General features: G+C 45.4%; 1 protein-coding gene and 1 pseudogene across 1 annotated transcript in view; one reads left to right on the top strand and one right to left on the bottom strand.

The window, feature by feature from the left end:
- The window catches only part of LOC143935836 (NXPE family member 4-like), a 190060-nt gene that overhangs the window by 160340 nt on the left and 8054 nt on the right, over positions 1–21666 (top strand). Inside the window, exon 5 of the mRNA XM_077459955.1 lies at positions 2959–3020. Coding sequence (XP_077316081.1) covers positions 2959–3020 — 62 coding nt within the window. The remainder of the gene's footprint in view (positions 1–2958; positions 3021–21666) is intronic.
- LOC143937547 (U2 spliceosomal RNA) lies at positions 32–137 on the bottom strand (annotated as a pseudogene).

The raw sequence follows: 21666 nt of genomic DNA on the forward strand, positions 1-21666 counted from the left end.
AGTCCCTGCTGAAACCAGGCACAATTACACCATTGGATTTGCATAGCTCTCACCTTTGGGAGTAGCACAGTGCCCCCTTTGGCAACTAATAAGAACAGATACTACACTTGATCTTAGCCAAAAGGCAGAGAAGAGCTGAAAGATTTCGGCTTTCCCAAATTTCACACTTTTTACACTCCATATGGATTAGTAAGCCTGATCCCCCTCAGATAACCATTTATGAACGCTGGTGCTCTTGGATCTCAGACCAGAGGGGAGATATCTCTATCATCTAGTCAAAGCGGGGGACAAACCCACATATGGCAGGAGCTGGCAACTTGATCTAGAAGAGGAATGGGATGTGGACACCTGGCATCACTGCTTCCAATGCTCCCTCAAGGAAGTTATCAACGTCTCGCTGATTGAGGCCAATGTGAAAATTATCTTGCACTGGTATCTCCTGCCTATATGTCTAGGCAAAATTTCCCAGACATCTCCTCACTCTTCTTCCAAGGCTGTGGCCTCCTAGGTACCTTTTTCCATACCTGGTGGGCATGTCCTCTGATACGAGTTTTTTTGGAACAAGGTCTTCCAAATAATACGCAAGGTCACTGGTTATCCCATCCCCCAAACCTCCCAATTAGCGCTACTGAACAGACAAACAGGTAAAACCACTAAACACAGTCAATCCCTTCTGTTCTTTAAGTTCCTAGACGCTAAAATTACAATAGCACAGGCTTGGAAAAAGCTCTCCGTTTCCTTTAAGGCAGCCAAATGGAAGATTTCTTGGACCATGGTGCAAGAAAAACTAGTGAGTATCCGACAGGATAAGGTTAGGAAATTTGAACTGATCTGGGATCCCTGGGCAGACTACGTCCACACGCCCTTACTGAATACCACACACACTACTCTACTCTACAATCTCCCTGGTGACCGCACAACCTTCCCCCCCCCCCCCCTTGTTCATCCCCCTACACATTTTTTCTTTCTCTTTTCCTTTTTTCATCTCACTCAGTTTATTTGTTTGCGTTCCACAATGCTACGTCTGAACACTACCCAATTTGCCTCCACATTTGCGGTCTGCATACATGCGGGCCTAGGAGGGAACTGAGAACTCCGTTCTCTGCCCTCCCTAGCCCCACTGGGAACTAAAGCTCCTTAAGGATTTACTCTACTATTTGATCACTGTACTCTTCACAATAATATCTGGAATACCTAGAAGAGCTTCGATGTTCCCTCATTCAGGGTTTCCTGGATTATTTGCTAGGGGGGCACCAGGGAACTGTATGTGTCATAACGTTTACTAGGTGCATGGCCCCCGTGTTCCCCCACCCTTTAGTTCAGGTTCACCAGGTGGTGGCCCAGGACATGGGGATTACCTATTCTATGTTCCACACCATGCTTGTTTCCTAATTGCTATGTCTCTCTGGAGACCATGCATATCATGTAAAAGTAATCCATATAAACTGACAATTTTTGATTATCTGTTTATACTGGTCATTCAGCGTTTGAAAATATTCAAAAAAAATGATTAAAAATGAAAACTCCCAAATCCCAATTATATATTTTCTTAAATCAGATACCCTGCAGAATAAACTAGTGGTAGTTCCAATTTTTAATTTCACGCAATATTAGCATGACTATTTAGAAAATGTACGATTTCAGTAAAAAAAATACACTAATATTAATTTTAGGTCAAGTGCCATATATTACCAAATTTAAAAAGTAAAGACATAGTAAATATATCAAGGCTTAAAATCATGTGTGTGCTACTCTATATTTTTCACAAGTGATGCTTTAACCACGTGCTGACCGCACTATAGCAAAATGACAGCTACAGAGCAGTTGGCCAGTTCTGTCCTCCCGTGATCATGCCTCCAGTGCGTCCACAGCGTGCACCCGGTGCGCTCTGTAATTGCTGTGTTCTTCAGACACAGCTGATCAATGATTGGGGTAAAGAGCTAATCACAGCGGCTCTTTACCACATGATCAGCTGTGTCCGATCACTGATGTTGGAGGAAGGGTTCGGCTGAGCAAAAGTTTGGCCCGAACATTGCCTGTTTGCCCAAATTTGCGGGACGCTCGGCAGGATGATCGCCCACTGAGTGTCCTACAATGCATGCTGCACATTGCATTCTAGGGCCCTAATTGGGCCCTCATTCCGGAGGCAGACAGAACCGCGGTCTGCCCATGTAAACAAGGCTGACTGCCATTTAGTCAGAGGGGAAGCAGGGACACAAATTTCTGTCTTCCCCTGTCATAGCACCCCCCCCCCCCCAGTTAGCAAGCACACAGAAGGAACACATTTAAACCTTTGATCACCCATGATGCTAACCCCTTCCCTGCCAGTGTCATTAGTACAGTGACAGTGCATATTTTTTAGCACCGATCACTGTATTGGTGTCACTGGCCCCCAAAAAGTGTCACTTAGTGTCAGATTTGCCTTCTGCAATGGCGCAGCCCTGCTAAAAATCGCTGGTCGGCGACCATTACTTTTTTCCCCCAAAAATTGGCAAAAAAAAGTACCAAATTATTTTGGTCAGGTGCGGGGGGGGGGGCTTTAGGGGGGTGTTGTCCCTGAATGGCAGTTTGTAAAATGTGGTCATCCTAAAGTATAGGGACTAGCGGGCCGTCATGAGCTTGTGTCCTAGGCATCTGTGTCCTCACAACCAAGGATGTTAGGCAGCAGGATGCAAATAGATGTGCACTATAATTGCCCTTTAACATCCCCAATGTGCAAGCTCATCTAAAATATGTACCTACATTACAAATAAGTTGTCAATCATATGCAAAGTACTCTTAATACCTCTTTTATATTGCCAAAAAAAAATAATCATGACTTTGCATGCTAAGTGCCATATAAAAAAAGATTTGTGTTGGTTCTAAAAAAGTTTCACATAAAAAAATGTTACATAAAGGAGAATGCATTTCCTCTGAATTGTGGAAAAATAATAAAGTACAATATTAATCTTTTTCCAGGGGAAATATTGCTAATGAAATTCCAAATAACTTTAAATCCATTGGTGTGTATTCATGTACAGGTGAGTAATCCTTCATATTTGACATGTTCTTAAAAATATATTGCAATCGGTTACAGAGGACTCCAGCCAGGGTTAATCCTCCTGAAGCATCGAGTAAGAATGTCTTTTTTACCCAGAACCCTGTATTAGGTCTCTACCTTTCCAAGAGGGTCTCACAAGAACCAGTCATGTTTGGGCTTATATAAACTGAACATCTGATCTTCAAGATCTTCATTCTTACTATTTTTCTAAATAGATTTACCTATGAAAGAGTTACGCTCCTTTATTTATAAAATGATAATAGATAGAGGGCGCTAGTGTTAAAGTGATAATACTACCAATAGCGAATAATACAAAAAAAAAGTGCTAGCGATTAAACAATTGAAACATACGAAATAAATCATACAATATATGATCCCAAAATGTGAAACTCTAGAGAACTCAAACAAGAACGTGCTTAAAAATACAAAAAACGTGTGTTCCAAGAGTGATAGTTCACGCTAGTGCAGAGAAAGTCCCAATAATGTTAGCCACAATAGAAATATGGACACTGTTTGTGCAAGTAACCATATGATAAATCATTAATAGGGGGAACACCAAGATTTCATTCTAGCCTATAACAAATATAAAGCGGAACTCAAAAATGCAGCGGCAGTGCCGGTTTATGGTTTGCGGTCGATACATTGAGTACCATTATTGACAAGCGAGCAACCTCAGTGCCGGGGGGGGGGGGGGGCACCTACAAATGTAAGGGGCCATTTGGGCATTTTATTTTGTTTTTAATACCAATTTTAATAAACTGTAATATGCTATGGTAGCATCTATTGTCTTTCTATATACCATGCTTAACTATACGGGGAGGAGTTGTTTTTCCTATCTACATATGTGAACAGGCACGATATACATCTGGTAAGCAGACTCTCTACCTAGCACTGTGGGGTGACGTCTTTTCTCTTCATGGTGAAGGAATTTCTATCCACATAGAAGATTTTATTCAGAAGACTTCAGTGTCCATATTTCTATTGTGGCTAACATTATTGGGACTTTCTCTGCACTAGCGTGAACTATCACTCTTGGAACACACGTTTTTTGTATTTTTAAGCACGTTCTTGTCTGAGTTCTCTAGAGTTTCACTTTTTGGGATCATATATTGTATGATTTATTTCCTATGTTGCAATTGTTTAATCGCTAGCACTTTTTTTTTTGTATTATTCACTATTGGTAGTATTATCACTTTAACACTAGCACCCTCTATCTATTATCATTTTATATTGATCACATTGTGCAATCAGATGAGCAGCTTAATTATTATTTGTGATTAGTGATGGACGAACGTTTCGCCCGGCGGTCGTTTCGCGGCGAATTTCCGACATTCGCGGTCCGCACGTTCGAACGCCTTTTTCTGTCGTTCGCCGCGGCGGACTTACGTGTTTAATGTATACAAGAACTTTAACCTTTGGTGACACGTTTATCATGTGATACAGGACAGCCAATTGAGACATGACAGCACATGGACACTTGTACATTCCCCCTAACCTATAAATACACCCGATCCGGTGGCCATTTTACATTCTTTCTTCTGTTACGATAGGGACAGGTTCCTGTGTGGAGTAGGGAGAGATAAACCACTAGCTATTTGGTACACAAAAGTTCTTTTCAGGACTGGTATAGGTGTTAGGTGTTGATAGGTTTGCTGTGCTGCTGATTCTTGCAGCAGCCTGAGTGTCTTTTGTTAGTTTAGAGAAAGGGAAAGGACGGTGTATGCTACAGGGACAGCCAGATTAGTCTTTCATCATCATCATCATCATCATCATCATTAGCTGTTACTATCAAGGTCCACAAAAGAGCTGTTCCAGTAACCACTAATCGTTCTCTTTTTTTGCCAATTTGTATAGGGACAGGAAGGAAGCAGTGTTGTCAGGCAGTGAGGGTAATTTTAAAGACTTGCTGTTATTATTAGTTCCACAAAGGTTCTTTTCAGGACTGGTATCAGTGGTACAGTAATAGGCTTGTACATGTATAATATTCTTTCTTCCAAATATAGAAAGGATATTATACTTGACTGCTGCCCTTCTGCTGCAGTCTGCTAAACATTCACAACTCACTTGTTCCACAAAAGTTCTTATAAGGACTGGTAACTTGGTATAGGGTGCTACGGTACATAGGCTTGAGTGCGGTACAGTCTGCTGTTCTGTAAGGACCGCTATCGGTCCACAATAGATAGGGTTGACGTGCACCACTGCTGACCGCTGCCCTATACTGCAGCAGTCCTTCAGCGGTATAGGGACTGACGTACAGTCTGCTAATCACTAACACACAACCTGCTTGTTCCACAAAAGTTCTTATAAGGACTGGTAACTTGGTATAGGGTGCTACGGTACATAGGCTTGAGTGCGGTACAGTCTGCTGTTCTGTAAGGACCGCTATCGGTCCACAATAGATAGGGTTGACGTGCACCACTGCTGACCGCTGCCCTATACTGCAGCAGTCCTTCAGCGGTATAGGGACTGACGTACAGTCTGCTAAACACTAATACACAACCTGCTTGGTCCACAAAAGTTCTTATAAGGACTGGTAACTTGGTATAGGGTGCTACGGTACATAGGCTTGAGTGCGGTACAGTCTGCTGTTCTGTAAGGACCGCTATAGGTCCACAATAGATAGGGTTGACGTGCACCACTGCTGACCGCTCACCTATACTGCAGCAGTCCTTCAGCGGTATAGGGACTGACGTACAGTCTGCTAATCACTAACACACAACCTGCTTGTTCCACAAAAGTTCTTATAAGGACTGGTAACTTGGTATAGGGTGCTACGGTACATAGGCTTGAGTGCGGTACAGTCTGCTGTTCTGTAAGGACCGCTATCGGTCCACAATAGATAGGGTTGACGTGCACCACTGCTGACCGCTGCCCTATACTGCAGCAGTCCTTCAGCGGTATAGGGACTGACGTACAGTCTGCTAAACACTAATACACAACCTGCTTGGTCCACAAAAGTTCTTATAAGGACTGGTAACTTGGTATAGGGTGCTACGGTACATAGGCTTGAGTGCGGTACAGTCTGCTGTTCTGTAAGGACCGCTATCGGTCCACAATAGATAGGGTTGACGTGCACCACTGCTGACCGCTCACCTATACTGCAGCAGTCCTTCAGCGGTATAGGGACTGACGTACAGTCTGCTAATCACTAACACACAACCTGCTTGTTCCACAAAAGTTCTTATAAGGACTGGTAACTTGGTATAGGGTGCTACGGTACATAGGCTTGAGTGCGGTACAGTCTGCTGTTCTGTAAGGACCGCTATCGGTCCACAATAGATAGGGTTGACGTGCACCACTGCTGACCGCTGCCCTATACTGCAGCAGTCCTTCAGCGGTATAGGGACTGACGTACAGTCTGCTAAACACTAATACACAACCTGCTTGGTCCACAAAAGTTCTTATAAGGACTGGTAACTTGGTATAGGGTGCTACGGTACATAGGCTTGAGTGCGGTACAGTCTGCTGTTCTGTAAGGACCGCTATCGGTCCACAATAGATAGGGTTGACGTGCACCACTGCTGACCGCTGCCCTATACTGCAGCAGTCCTTCAGCGGTATAGGGACTGACGTACAGTCTGCTAATCACTAACACACAACCTGCTTGTTCCACAAAAGTTCTTATAAGGACTGGTAACTTGGTATAGGGTGCTACGGTACATAGGCTTGAGTGCGGTACAGTCTGCTGTTCTGTAAGGACCGCTATCGGTCCACAATAGATAGGGTTGACGTGCACCACTGCTGACCGCTGCCCTATACTGCAGCAGTCCTTCAGCGGTATAGGGACTGACGTACAGTCTGCTAAACACTAATACACAACCTGCTTGGTCCACAAAAGTTCTTATAAGGACTGGTAACTTGGTATAGGGTGCTACGGTACATAGGCTTGAGTGCGGTACAGTCTGCTGTTCTGTAAGGACCGCTATCGGTCCACAATAGATAGGGTTGACGTGCACCACTGCTGACCGCTCACCTATACTGCAGCAGTCCTTCAGCGGTATAGGGACTGACGTACAGTCTGCTAATCACTAACACACAACCTGCTTGTTCCACAAAAGTTCTTATAAGGACTGGTAACTTGGTATAGGGTGCTACGGTACATAGGCTTGAGTGCGGTACAGTCTGCTGTTCTGTAAGGACCGCTATCGGTCCACAATAGATAGGGTTGACGTGCACCACTGCTGACCGCTGCCCTATACTGCAGCAGTCCTTCAGCGGTATAGGGACTGACGTACAGTCTGCTAAACACTAATACACAACCTGCTTGGTCCACAAAAGTTCTTATAAGGACTGGTAACTTGGTATAGGGTGCTACGGTACATAGGCTTGAGTGCGGTACAGTCTGCTGTTCTGTAAGGACCGCTATCGGTCCACAATAGATAGGGTTGACGTGCACCACTGCTGACCGCTCACCTATACTGCAGCAGTCCTTCAGCGGTATAGGGACTAAGAGTTTTGTCACAGGGTCATTTAAAAAATGACAGGCAGAGGAAGAGGCAGGCCCTTCCGCAGGGGTGGTAGGGGTAGGGCAGGAGCAACAGGCTTGAGCCAAAGTGGGAAGTTGCAGAAGGTGCGTTCAATTACTTTAAAGGATGCACCAGACTTGGTTGAGTGGCTCGCTCAGCCTTACTCTTCTGCACCCTCCTCATCCTCTCGATCTGCACCCTCTTCTTCACTCTCTGCTATGTGCACCCCCAAAGACACTACCACCAACAACACGACCACCACCACCACCACCACATACCTTCCGCTTGAGTCACTGGAATTATTTTCCGATCCATATCAAGAGGACATTTCTGATGCGCAGCCACTCTTGGTATTGGATCAGGAAGAGGAGGTAGCAACAAGCGCTACTCAGCAGTCTGACGCCAGTACCCAGATCAGCCCAAGGAGGAGGTTGGTCCCCGGTGTTGCTGCCTACTCCGAGATCTCTACTTATAGCGGTGGGGAAGGTGACGTTGATGATGACGTGTCTAGTGATGTCACGTGGGTGCCCACAAGAGAGGAAGAGGAGGGGAGTTCAGAGGGAGATATGGACCAGCAGATAGGGAGGAGAAGCAGCAATGACTTACATTGCACAGCAGGGACAAAGCAGACTGCAAATGTATCAGGAGCGAGTCATCGACCATGTACGGTCACATCTGGCGCTCCCAGGACACCGGCACATGGCTCCGCAGTGTGGGCTTTTTTTAACGTGTCCGCTGCTGACAATAGCGTTGCCATCTGCAATCTTTGCAGTCAACGCGTTAGTCGCGGTAAGCCCAATACTCACCTAGGGACGACCGCCTTAAGAAGGCACATGAGCAGCCATCACCGAGCCCAGTGGGAGCAACGGAACACACAAAGCCACACTGCAGGCTCTCACCGTCCAGCCTCGTCTTCTACTTCTCCTTCTCCTCTCTCCTCACAATTGTCCTCCACTCCACCTTCCATCACGCCAAGCTCACATTTTTCTGCAAAAAGGCAGGCTTCCGTGGGCCTAATGTTTGAGCGTAAAAAAATGATGACGCCGGATAACCCTCTTGCCCAACGGTTGGCGGCTGGCTTGTCAGAACTCATAGCCCGCCAACTACTGCCATATAAACTGGTGGACTCGGAGGCCTTTCGCAAATTTGTGGCCATTGGAACACCACAATGGAAGGTCCCAGGAAGGAAGTATTTCTCAGAGAAGGGCATCCCAGAGCTATATGGCCATGTTCAGCGGCAAGTGAATGTATCTCTGGCACACAGTGTCGGTGCCAAGATACATCTGACCACAGACACGTGGTCTAGCAAACACGGGCAGGGAAGGTATATCAGTTTTACTGCCCACTGGGTGAACCTTCTGACGGCCGTCAAGCATGTAACCCGTGGCACCCGTGTAGATTTGGTTTTACCGCCACGGATTGCATGCAGGCCTGACTCTTCTTCTCCTCCTCCTACTCCATCCTCCTCCCTCTCCTCCTCAGCTGCCTCCTCCTTTTCCGCTGCTAGCGTCTCTTCCACTGCACCGCCCAAGCTCCCCAGAACCTATTCCACATGCCAGGTGAGACGTTGCCATGCCGTGCTGCGTCTGTTGTGCCTGGAAGCAAAGAGCCACACTGGCCCGGCACTCCTTTCAGCTTTGCGTTCACAGGCAGATGAGTGGCTAACACCGCTCAATTTGACAGTTGGTAAAGTGGTGTGTGACAACGGTGCCAATCTGCTTAGCGCATTGAAACAGGGCAAAATCACGCACGTGCCGTGCATGGCACACGTCTTAAACTTGGTCGTGCAGCGATTCCTTGTCAAATACCCTGGGGTCCAGGACATCTTGCGGCAGGCAAGGAAAATCTCGGCCCATTTCAGAAGATCTTACACGGCCATGGCTCGCCTTGCTGACATTCAGCGGCGACACCATCTGCCGGTCAGACGTCTTATTTGCGATTGCCCGACGCGATGGAACTCAACCTTCTATATGCTTGATAGGCTGCTCCAGCAGAAACGTGCAGTTAACGTCTACCTGTATGAACTCTGCGAAAGAAACGGTTCTGGGGAGCTGGGTTTTTTTTCACCGCGCCAGTGGCTGCTCATGCGCGACACATGCAGACTTCTGCGGCCATTTGAGGAGATCACCAAACTGGTCAGTCGCAGCCATGGCGCCATCAGTGACATGGTACCTTATGCCTTCTTTCTGGAGCGTGCATTGCGTCGTGTCATTGATCAGGCTGTGGAGGAGCAGGAGCGGGAAGATGAGGAAGTCGCAATGCTGGATGAATTCCCAGGGGGGGCTACTCTATCTGAGACAAGTCAACAACAGGAGTCTGATGAGGAGTCAGAGGAGGATGGTGCCGGGGCGGATGAGCAGGAGCAAGAAGAGCATGCTTTAAACCTTTCTGGGATCCCTGTTGTGCGAGGATGGGGAGAGGAGAATGAAGAGGACGACATTATCCTGGATGATGAGCAGGAGCCAGGCCACCACACCGCTTCCACTTTAGTGCAAATGGGGGCCTTCATGCTCCAGTGTTTTAATAGGGACCCCCGTATAAAAAGCATGAGGGTCAAGGACCAGTACTGGGTGGCAACGTACTTAGACCCCCGGTACAAACACAAAATGGCGGAAATGTTACCGCCGTCGCAGAGGGCTGTCAGAATGCAGCACTTCCAGGCCTTGCTTCGAGAAATGCTGCATTCTGCTTTTGCGTGCGCTGGCAGAGGAGCAATTCCCACTCCCAGAGAAGGATTTGCGGGTACCAATCCAACAGCGCCTGCAAGAAGAGGCCGGTTTGAAGATGTGTTGGTGACTTCGGATATGAGGTCATTCTTTCAGCCGACCCATCGACAGGTGTCATCCGGATCCAGCATCAGGGAACGCCTAGACCGTCAGGTGTCCGACTACATTGGGTTAACGGCCGATGTGGACGCTCTGAGGAGTGATGAACCCCTAGACTACTGGGTGGGCAGGCTTGACCTCTGGCCAGAGCTTGCCCAATTTGCAATCGAACTGTTGGCTTGCCCCTCATCCAGTGTCCTGTCCGAAAGGACGTTCAGCGCAGCAGGGGGGGATTGTGACCGATAAGCGTACTCGCCTAGCTCACCACAGTGTTAACTACCTCACATTTCTAAAAATGAATGAGGCATGGATCTCGGAGGAATTCAACACATGTGACCAGTAGACCATGTATATGTCTATAAACTATTTTTTTAATCAAGCACACAGACCTTCTTAATTCATTTGGCTCACTTCCTTGACCCAAAAAAGCACACCGTACTATATGCCCCTACCCTCCTCTTTGAAGAGGTTGAGCGGTGTCATATTTCTACTGGGGCTGCTTATGATATCCCTGTGCTGTGCTGACTTCCTCCTGGGGGTTCTTATTATGAAGGGATCACACTATCCCTGTGCTGTGCTGACTTCCTCCTGGGGGTTCTTATTATGAGGGGATCACACCATCCCTGTGCTGTGCTGACTTCCTCCTGGGGCTGCTTACGGTGCTGCTGTCAGTGCTGTATGTCACGGTGCTGCTGTCAGCGCTGTATGTCACGGTGCTGCTGTCAGCGCTGTATGTCACGGTGCTGCTGTCAGCGCTGTATGTCACGGTGCTGCTGTCAGCGCTGTATGTCACGGTGCTGCTGTCAGCGCTGTATGTCACGGTGCTGCTGTCAGCGCTGTATGTCACGGTGCTGCTGTCAGCGCTGTATGTCACGGTGCTGCTGTCAGCGCTGTATGTCACGGTGCTGCTGTCAGCGCTGTATGTCACGGTGCTGCTGTCAGCGCTGTATGTCACGGTGCTGCTGTCAGCGCTGTATGTCACGGTGCTGCTGTCAGCGCTGTATGTCACGGTGCTGCTGTCAGTGCTCTGTATTACGGTGCTGCTGTCAGATGCCTCTATCACGGTGCATGTGTCATTCCGGTATGTCACGCTGCTGGTGATCATCTCCTGCACCCTCTTCTTTGCCTACCCTGGTCCCTGACCTTCCCTCTCCTCCATTGCCTTCATTAGCTCCATAGTCCTGAATTGTTAGAACAATTTCCCAAATAAAATAAAAATGCTTGTAGTTATCGATCCCAAATTCACCTCATACATGTATTATGTCATTGTCCAGATGGTGGGACTACGTTTTACCCCCTAATAATTACCACGTGGCCGCAAATTCGACATGAAGGTTTGCAAAGTTCGCCTCCCATTGAAGTCAATGGGGCCCGCGGCGAACGTTCGGTTTCGCGAACGTTTGGGTCCGTTCGCATTTCGCGTTCGCGAAACGTCCCGTCGGAAGTTCGTCCATCACTATTTGTGATTGATTAGTTTTGGCGTGGAGTTTTTTTGTATACATTTTTCTCCTTTATTTATAGTTACTTAGTTTGTCTGAGGATGAGATAATAGCCACTTTACATCTGACAGATAGGCCACTTTTACACGGGGAAGATTCTGTTCTGATCAACAGGGGATCTGTGAGTGGATCCCTTGCTGATCGGAGCAGAGCCATTTATACTCAGCTACCTCCTATCTGCTCTGCTTAAATGGAAGAAAACAAAGACCTCTCCCATTTTTTCAGTGGACATGACCAGACCAATAGGTCGGCAGGTGTAAATTGACACAAGTCTATTTACACCCACCCGTTCATAGTGATGAATGGACCTTCCAATCAGGACTGCCTGTAAAACTGACCAGCCGACCTTATCAGAATGTCTGTCTGAAGGGGTCCTAATGACTTGTCAAGTGCTTTAACTCAGTACAATAAGGCCTGCTCTTTTCTAGCTCCTAAGTAAAGGAGCTGGAAAAATAAATACCTAACTATCTAAATACCTCTAAATTAACAGGTCTGTTATTTTTTATGCTGTTATGCACACTCAGGAGACAACAGGTGTTATTAGCCTGAGGTCCGGCAATTTGGTGGACTGGCACAACACCAGCTCCACTCAGACAGGGCCATGCAGGGTCAATAATATTCTAACCGAACTAACATAGTCCAACTGGCTATACTAATAACACACTACTACCCCCCCCCCCCCAATACCCCACTACCCCCCAACTACCAATTCAACCAACATCCATTTATGTACATAGCAGGATATTATTTGAATCAGAATTGAAACCATCTATTGTTTCAACAGAAAAATTATAGGCAAATCACCAACCAATGAGTAAATTATATTTATTGTGTAATCCTACTATATATTCTGAGACCGTTCAGGGCCAAGAGGACTCCCATCCAAATTCCTGCTCAATATTTAGAATAACAGAAATAGTTCACTACTTCACAGTAGAGGTGGAGTCGATCCAAGCCCACCAAACCTTATACATTTTTTTTACACAACTCCTGGAGATATAAGTTGCTCTGTAAAATGGCATCATGGAGTTCCCTAAACCTTTCCAGAAGATTGTTGTGGGGGCATTTGACTTTTTCCAGTGTAGCAGTATGACTTTCCTGCCATAAAATAATAAGATATTTAGTAGGGTTTTATGTGCCCGAGATGGATCTACCTCCTCCACAAGGCCTGGAAGACATACTTTGACCGATAGAGGTATGGGGATTGTCAGAACATCCGATATACAGGAAATTACCTCAGTCCAAAAAACCTGAATCTGCAGACACTTCAAAAATATGTGCTCTGTGGTGGTTTGGGAAGAGGAGCAATGCCAGCATTCATCTGAAGAATTGGGATAAATCCTGGCCAGTCTAGCTGGGGTATAGTAAATCCTATCAAGGAATTTGAAGTGTATTAATCTATCCCTAGCTGACACTAAATGTTTGGACAGTTGTTCCCAAAGCTCATCCCACTCCTCCCCCTGTATATCTGGCACCTCTGACGCACATCTCTGCATTTAGTCACTGCAGGCAGGGTTCTATTAAATAGATCCTTATATGTCACTGATAAGGGCTTAACGACCTCTTCAGTCACCAGAAACCTCTGCTTGAGTCAAGACACCGGTGGGAGAAGATTAAGGGACGTGTAGTTATGTATATTAGCAGTTACTTGCACCCCTAGATAAGTGATAGATAAAAACCCATTTCGGTACTACCACAGTTTGTTTTTGTTTTTGGCCTAGACTCAGTTGATGGGAGAGAATCCCCCAGGGCAGATACATCTGCCCTTCTGAATAGATGTGCCCCTCTCCACATAGAGAGGTCCATTCTGCGCTATCCTCTAAGGAACTCCCATCACCCGATCCTACCGTTACCGAGGCTGACTTTTTACTGTTATTGTAACTGATGCTTTTTCTCAGGAGTGCACACTCCCTTAAGGAGTAAACTAACCTGTTCTGATTGTTATCACCTTTTATGTATTTAGCCTGTTCCATTACATATTTCAGTTTAACGGGTTTCTGAAAGGTTTCATGAATGGTTGCAACATGTTATTGCCTTCAATGGTTTGTGACATTATAATCTGTTACAATGCACAACTTCAACAATTACTAGCTGTCACAAGGGTCCCTCTTTAAGACCCCATACACGCCGACTAGGCCCCTCACACGCTATATTAGTAGATTCACATGATTACCTGAGATACAGACTGACGCACTAGAATCATCCATAATTCCCAACCTACTGCCTCCACCCTGAGGCATTCCCCTTTGCCTCTCACCCACCACCTCTAACATGATCACCCAACTTCTCACCATCACGGTGCCCAATTAACTCGCTTCAAGATAAACCAGCTGAGGGGTTTGGCCCTCGGTTGGCTCCTTACCTAGCTAGTATATCATTCCATTTCATAATCACTTTGACCTCCCAGGAACATGGAAGACACCCATCTTGTAGAGTGTATCCTACCACTCCCCCACAAAGCAGTCTCTAACAGAAACCGCTGCCCTCATCGATACTCCATTACACATAGTGGGCTTGCAGGCCAATACCCACTTCCGATTTCTTCTGTACTTTCCCATACCGGGAAAGTCTCACTAACCACCCTCCCTTTACACCACTCATCCCCCCCCTTCTCCGCATACCCCTCCCCTTTTCTGATCTTCCCCACCCTTCCACTTTTTTTTGTTTTTTGTTTTTTGTTTTTTTTTGTTTTGTCTCTGGCTCCCCCCTACTTCCCTCCATACCAATAATTAGACGCGCTCCACGCAATTATGCCACCGCAGAGGACTAAAACTCTACACCAATCTATAAAAATACTGTCGCTTAACACCAAAGGACTGAATACACCTGAAAAACGTTCCCAATTGTTCTCACTTTTACGCAGCCAAAAAGCTGATGTGGTTTTCCTACAAGAGACCCACTTTAGCTCTAAGAAAATTCCTAACATCACTAACAAACTTTACCCTCACGGGTTTCATGCAACCTCACCCATTTCTAAATCTAAAGGAGTCTCCATCCTCATTTCCAAACACATCCCTATACAGATATCAGACACTCTGACTGACGATCAAGGGAGGTTTATCTTCCTTAAAGGCCACATTGGCAACAAACCAATTACGTTAACGAATATCTACAGCCCAAATTATAGCCAAGTTCCTTTCTTTCGAGATATCACACGTCAATTGCTCTCCTTTCATGAAGGAATCTTGATCCTTGGTGGAGACCTGAACGTCCCTCTTGACCCCCTGCTAGACACCTCTTCTGGTAGCTCACACTTACCCTACAGGGCACTCAAACAAATTAAAAAATGCCTTTGGGAGCTATTGCTACATGACTCCTGGCGAACCAGTCATCCTACTGTAAAAGACTATACCTACTTTTCCACACCTCACAGCAAATATTCGCGTTTAGACTACTTACCGTCTTTGTCAAGGGCCACCATCGAACCGATTACCTTTTCTGATCACCACCGCGTTACTATGACAATTACCTTCCCTGAAAAACTAGAGCATTCATATGTCTGGAGACTTGACCCGACTATTCTCACAGATCCATTGTTAGAACAGCAGATCCGTGACTGCCTCACAAACTACTTTAAGGAAAATGATACCCATGACACATCCAAACTTACCCAATGGGAGGCCCACAAATGTGTGATTCGGGGCAAAATGATTTCCCTAACCGCCTCACTCAAGAAGGAGAGAAAAGCCAAACTTACAGCCCTGTATACAAAATTAGCTAAATTAGAATCTTCCCATAAGCGTTCCTTAGCCCAAAAAACCCTTCTAGACCTGACAGAAACCCGCCGGCTCTTACGGGAAGAATTGAATAGCTCCATTAAGAAACGTTACGCTCTATCCCAAAAAATGTTTTACGAGTTTGTTAACAAAAGCAGCCGCCTTCTAGCGCAAGCGCTCTGCAAAAAAAGAGCCAATAACACTGTCCATCATCTTCAGTCCCCTACGGGTAGCAAATTGACGCACAATAAAGACATTGCCACAGAATTTGAAAGATACTATTCCTCTCTGTACAACCTGAACAGCTCTGAACCTAAAACGCACTCACCATCCCAACGGAATTCTGATATACACTCATTCCTACAACGCTTTTCCCCAGGCAAAATCTCAGCTGAGGTTGCCACAAGCCTTGACTCGCCAATCACAGAACAGGAATGGAAAGACGCCCTAAAACAATCAAAAGCGGGCAAGAACTAAAACTTTTTCTGAAATCTTACAAACACCATTTCTACAAGCCTTCAACTCCATTTCCCCCTCTAACCCCCTCACCCGAGGTATGCTAGAGGCCCATGTAGTAGTTATTCCCAAGGAAGATAAAAATCCCACTCTCCCATGTAATTACCGCCCGATTTCACTCTTGAACGTTGACTTAAAAATATTTTCAAAAATATTGGCTAATAGGCTACTTCCCTACCTTCCTTCTCTCATATCACAAGACAAGGTAGGCTTTATCCCTGGTCGTGAGGCCAGGGATAATACTGTTAAAGCCATCAACCTACACCATCTTATCTCTCGAACCAAACAAAAGAGCTTTTTCCTTTCGCTAGATGCGGAGAAGGCATTCGACAGGGTAGCATGGGACTATATGGCAGCAGTGCTTGCAGCGATAGGTCTAGGACCTCACATGATAGAAATGGTTCTTTCACTATACACGAACCCAACCGCCAAGATAAGAGTCAATCGCACCCTGACGAATGCCTTCCCCATCGGTAATGGAACGAGACAAGGCTGCCCACTATCCCCCATTCTTTTTGTCCTCACACTTGAGCCCCTTCTCAGACAGCTTACACTCAATCCAGACATCCAAGGCATCCAAGCACCTACCAAAGAATATAAATATGCCGCATTTGCAGACGACATATTACTATTTTTAACGAACCCTATAACCTCCCTTCCTATCCTATTACAGACATTCCAAAAATTCCAGGTTCTATCCAATCTCAAAATCAACTTTTCAAAGTCCTTTGCCCTTAAAATATCCCTCCCGCAACACATAGTAGATCAATGTAAGGCTAATTTTCCTTTCCAATGGAAACAAGAAGCAATCACTTATTTAGGGATTCAACTCCCCGCACAACTTTCCGACCTATATACCAAAAACCACCTTCCCCTCCTTTCCAAGTTGGAATCTGACTTCAAAGTATGGAATAAACCAACAATCTCTTGGTTCGGTAGGCCTGCAGTTCTCAAAATTAATGCATTACCTAGATTACTATACATCTTGCAAACTATCCCCATAAGGATTCCCCCCTCCTATTTCCGAACATATAACAGTATCTGCTCCAAATTCCTCTGGGGTGGCCACACACCCAGAATACATTTTCTCACACTTACTCGTCCGAAACATCTCGGAGGAATAGGACTTCCTAATCTCGCTAACTACAACACAGCGGTATATCTCACAAGAATACTTGATTGGAATCTCCATTCAGCCCGCAAAGATTGGGTCTATCTAGAAGCTTCCTTCCCTGACCTACACTTGAACACCCTCCCTTGGATATCCCCACACCACATCCCACAGGCTGTGTACAAACACCCCTTGATTGGTCCAACTTTATCTTATTTTCACCAAACATGTAGGAAAACGCATATATCCTCAAGTCCGGGTCCTATGACGCCAATAAAATTGAACCCTGACTTTCCCCCAGGCATGCACGAATGTTAACTGACTAAATACTGGCCAGACAGGTGCCCTAGAGCACACCAAATATACAGTTGAGGTAAACTCCTCTTAGCTCATCAACTCTCCCTGACAGTTGAACGCCCGCCCATCCCCCCATGGGACTACTTACTCCTCACACAATACCTTAAATCCACAGATAAAAATGCACAATACTCAAGACAACTATCTTCTTTTGAGAGACTATGTATGCAACAGAGGCCCCAGTCTCATCTTATCTCTCTCACCCACAATCTCTTGTATGAAAACTTAAAGGCAAACGACAGTAAGGCATGCAAACAATGGGAAAAGGATCTGGCGATCCCGATCTCAGAAGAGAACTGGGAGCAAATTTTCCTGAACATCCACAAGGGCTCGAGAAATGTGTATGCACAGAAAAATGGATATAAAATTCAGTCCAGATGGTATCGCACACCTTCTCTCCTTAACAAATTTAACCCGACCGTTTCAAATGCTTGCTGGAGATGCCAGCAGTCGACAGGTACCCTACTTCACATATGGTGGGAATGCCCATCCCTTCAGATATTTTGGAAAGCTGTCCATCACACTATCTCCACAATTACCGGTCTTGACCTTCCATTCACACCAGCACAATTTCTTCTTCACCACTCGACGCTTCCTCACAAAAAATATCATAAGTCCTTAGCAATGCACCTCATAAATGCTGCTAAACAATGTATACCCCTACACTGGAAATCCTCACGTACCCCATCACTCAAAGAATGGATTACCAGAGTCCAGAAAATCGCTGATTTAGAAAAGCTTATTCACACGGCCATGACACCCCTACCAAATTTTGTAAAAAATGGGCTGGCTGGTTATCCTTCCAAACAACCACTGAATTTGATACTCTAAATGGTTCTACCACTTAGATCACCTGAGAAGCTTAGGAATCCATGGATTGACCATCGCAAATTCTTACAATCTATCTCGTCAACGACTTCCAAAACATACCGATCTCCTCCTCCTCATACCTTTCCCAAACTAACAGAAATCTAGACATCCGGTCCCTCACACTATTCTTTCAGCTAACCGAACAGAAGAGTCTACCATCCGAGACCAGTTACTGGGGAGTCAGAGACAAACACCCCCCCCCCCCTCCTTCCCTCCTTCTTTTCAACAACTGTTGACGCGCAACATATACTCGAGACTCTATACTATATGTAGCCTCCATACAGGAATTTGCTTGGTTCTCGAGTTCACACGTTTCAGTTCCAGGAAATGTACCTACTGACCAGTACAGGACTAGTAATATTACTTATAGTATTACAGTGCTGACCAGGTTTTTTTTTTTTTTTTCTATTTTTGACTTCTATACTCATGCCAGTATTCTGTGTATGTTATTCTATGTACTACCTGTTTCTATTAATAAAAGAAATTTTATGGAAAAAAAAAAAAAAAACATTTCAATGGGAGACTAATATCAGACTCCTCTTTAGCTCTCTCATCCAATGGCAATGCAGAAGACATATCCCAATTCACCCTGAGTCCTCAGAATGTGGCAAAATTGTTCAAAATAGTCAGTGCTGCTTGTAGGGATTGTCCAGGGTTTATAAGGAACAAGAGCACGTCATCTGTATATACAGTAATGCAAGATATTCCTGTATAGTACCTACTTTAATGGATACCAACCCTTGGGAAAATCTGAGTGCGATTGCAAGAGGATCCATTGTTAAAGCAAATAGGGAAGGGGACACCCCTGTCTAGTGTCTCTACCCATGGTAAAAATGGGGAGACAGTTAGGCCAAGCCGGATCACCGCATGTGGGCCACTATAGAGCAGGGCAATCCACCTCCTGAACATAGGTCCAAAACCCATGAGTGCTAATACCCTATGCATATACCGCCAATCTACCGAGTCAAAAGCTTTTTCAATATCTATAGACACTATAACACTCGTGTGCGATTCCCCATCAGGAAGTTGTAGATGGGTGAAAAGTCTCCTTAAGTTTGTGTCAGTGAATTTCCCTGACATAAAGCCCGTCTGAATAATATTAACCAATGAGGGAATAACCATGGCCAGACAAGTCGCTAACACTTTGGTCAGAATTGTAAAGTCCATATGCAATAGAGCTATGGGACAATATGAGGAACACATTGTGGGGTTCCAGGCTTAAGGAAGAAGAATCATATACTCTCCAAGCATGGAATCTAGAGGGGTCTGGTGTTCCAAGCAATGAGCCCGAAGCGTACTGATCCTAGGGGCCACCTGCTCTGCATATGTCTTATAAAAGTCTGTTGAGAAGCTGTCCGGTCCCGGAGCCTTATGTGGAGGGAATGCAAACATAGCTGTTTCTATCTCCATTGGCCTAACCCAAGCCTCTAGGGAAGCCCTGTCAGTATCCGTTAAGACTGGAAGAGACAGACTACCTAGCAGCTCATTTAAAGCAGAGAGGTCACATTGAGGGATGGGTGCATAAAGTGAAGAGCAGTACTGTATAAATTCAGTCATTATACTGGGAGTGTCTGTAACTAAACCACCCCCTGTCCGTCCAATAACAGGAATGCTCACTGGAAGCTTTTGGTCTGCCACCAGCATGGCAAGAAGCTTACCGTTTTTATCGCCTTGAACAAATAGAGACTCCTTTTGCCCATTTTCAGTGTGTGCCAGATCATTGAAGTAGAAAAAAGAAAATGATGGCGCAAAAAAACAACTGAATCATGAAATAAAAAATAAAAACAATGATAAAATTACTCAATAAATCACCAAAAAGGAGAATAAAAGTCAATGGGAATAAAACAGTTCCAGTTCCATGGCTGCAGCCCTGAGAGTAGAAGCACAACTCTAAAAGACACAATAGGACAAAGACAAGGCGCACCAGACTCAGTGCAGTATTAAGATATTCATTTAATAGCACAACAACAACAAAAGCCACTCACAAGCGGGGAGTGATATCAGGCATATATGTAAAAAATTCGGGTCACTCTTGGGTCTGGGCTGCTGTCCGTATGGTAACAAGCTGCCTTAGTCACAATGCACGTGGATAGTATGCCACTTAAGGATGAAATTGCGGTGAGGTGGTGGTTAAGCCTCTGTAGGTGCCTGGGACATAGAAAAGCCAATACGCTGCAGTTCTCTATGCAGAAGTGCGTGTCAGCGTGGAATGCAAGCTACACAGACCGGAAGTGGCGTATCCAAGTGGCCAATCAGATGACGCGTTTCATAGTCTCCACTGTTTCATCAGATCTAGCTAACCAGAGAGTCTGGTATATATAGGACAAGGGGGAGGGGAATAGAACAATGTAAACAGAAAATGTCACTATATAGATACATGGATATCAGATTACAATCATTAACATGAATCGAGGCCACACTGCACAAATACCAGAATGAATAAATAGATAGGGGGGGCTGATTTACAAATGGTTTGCGCCATGAGTTGCCGCGCACCAATTCGCAATGGCTGTTTTCGTATTCACAAAGCATTTGTGCCTGTAACACCGCGCAATTCACCATTTACTATTATCATGCCGGCGCACGGGAGGCGGCGATCGGGGCGCCGCTATAGACATGGAACACGCATTATTCAACTCAGAATTAAAAGAAGGTGGAAGTGCTAATATTATGGGGGTGATGTGTGTGATGTGAAGAAGTATAGTTATAACTGTCTAAGTAACAATTATGCCCAAAATAGAATAGAAAAGTAACTTGCTCTGAACAAGCCTGCTACACCTGCAAATACACTTGGAACTCCGCGAGGTCAATTTATGCACTGTGCATGCGCAAGCGGCATTTGCGCACGTTCAAGTGCTTTGGTTCATTTCGCCGGCAAAATCTTAGTAAATGTCAAGCCACGTAGATGCATTTGCATAAGTTGAACAGGCGCACCTCTCAACTTGACTTTTTTTTTTTTTTACGCTGGTTCACTTTTATGTTTTTTTTTTTTAAGGCTATTTGCACACAGGTCATGTTAGCATTAAGAAAAGAAAAAATAATGCATGGGGGTACCCCGGAAATTCAATACCAGGCCCTTCAAGTCTGGTATGGATATTAAGGGGAACCACACGCCCAAAAAAAAATGGCTTGGGGGTCCCCCTCAAAATCCATACCAGGCCCTTCAGGTCTTTTTTATTTTAATTTTAGATTAAGGGAGGGTTATAATCCCTGTCAGTTTTTTTTTTGCTATCTGTATCCTAATGGGGAGATTTCCCTTCACTTCC

The sequence above is a fragment of the Lithobates pipiens genome, unplaced genomic scaffold (assembly GCF_037356315.1).
Source record: "Lithobates pipiens isolate NorthernLeopardFrog02 unplaced genomic scaffold, aLitPip1_a1.2 Scaffold_28, whole genome shotgun sequence".
Lineage (NCBI taxonomy): Eukaryota > Metazoa > Chordata > Amphibia > Anura > Ranidae > Lithobates > Lithobates pipiens.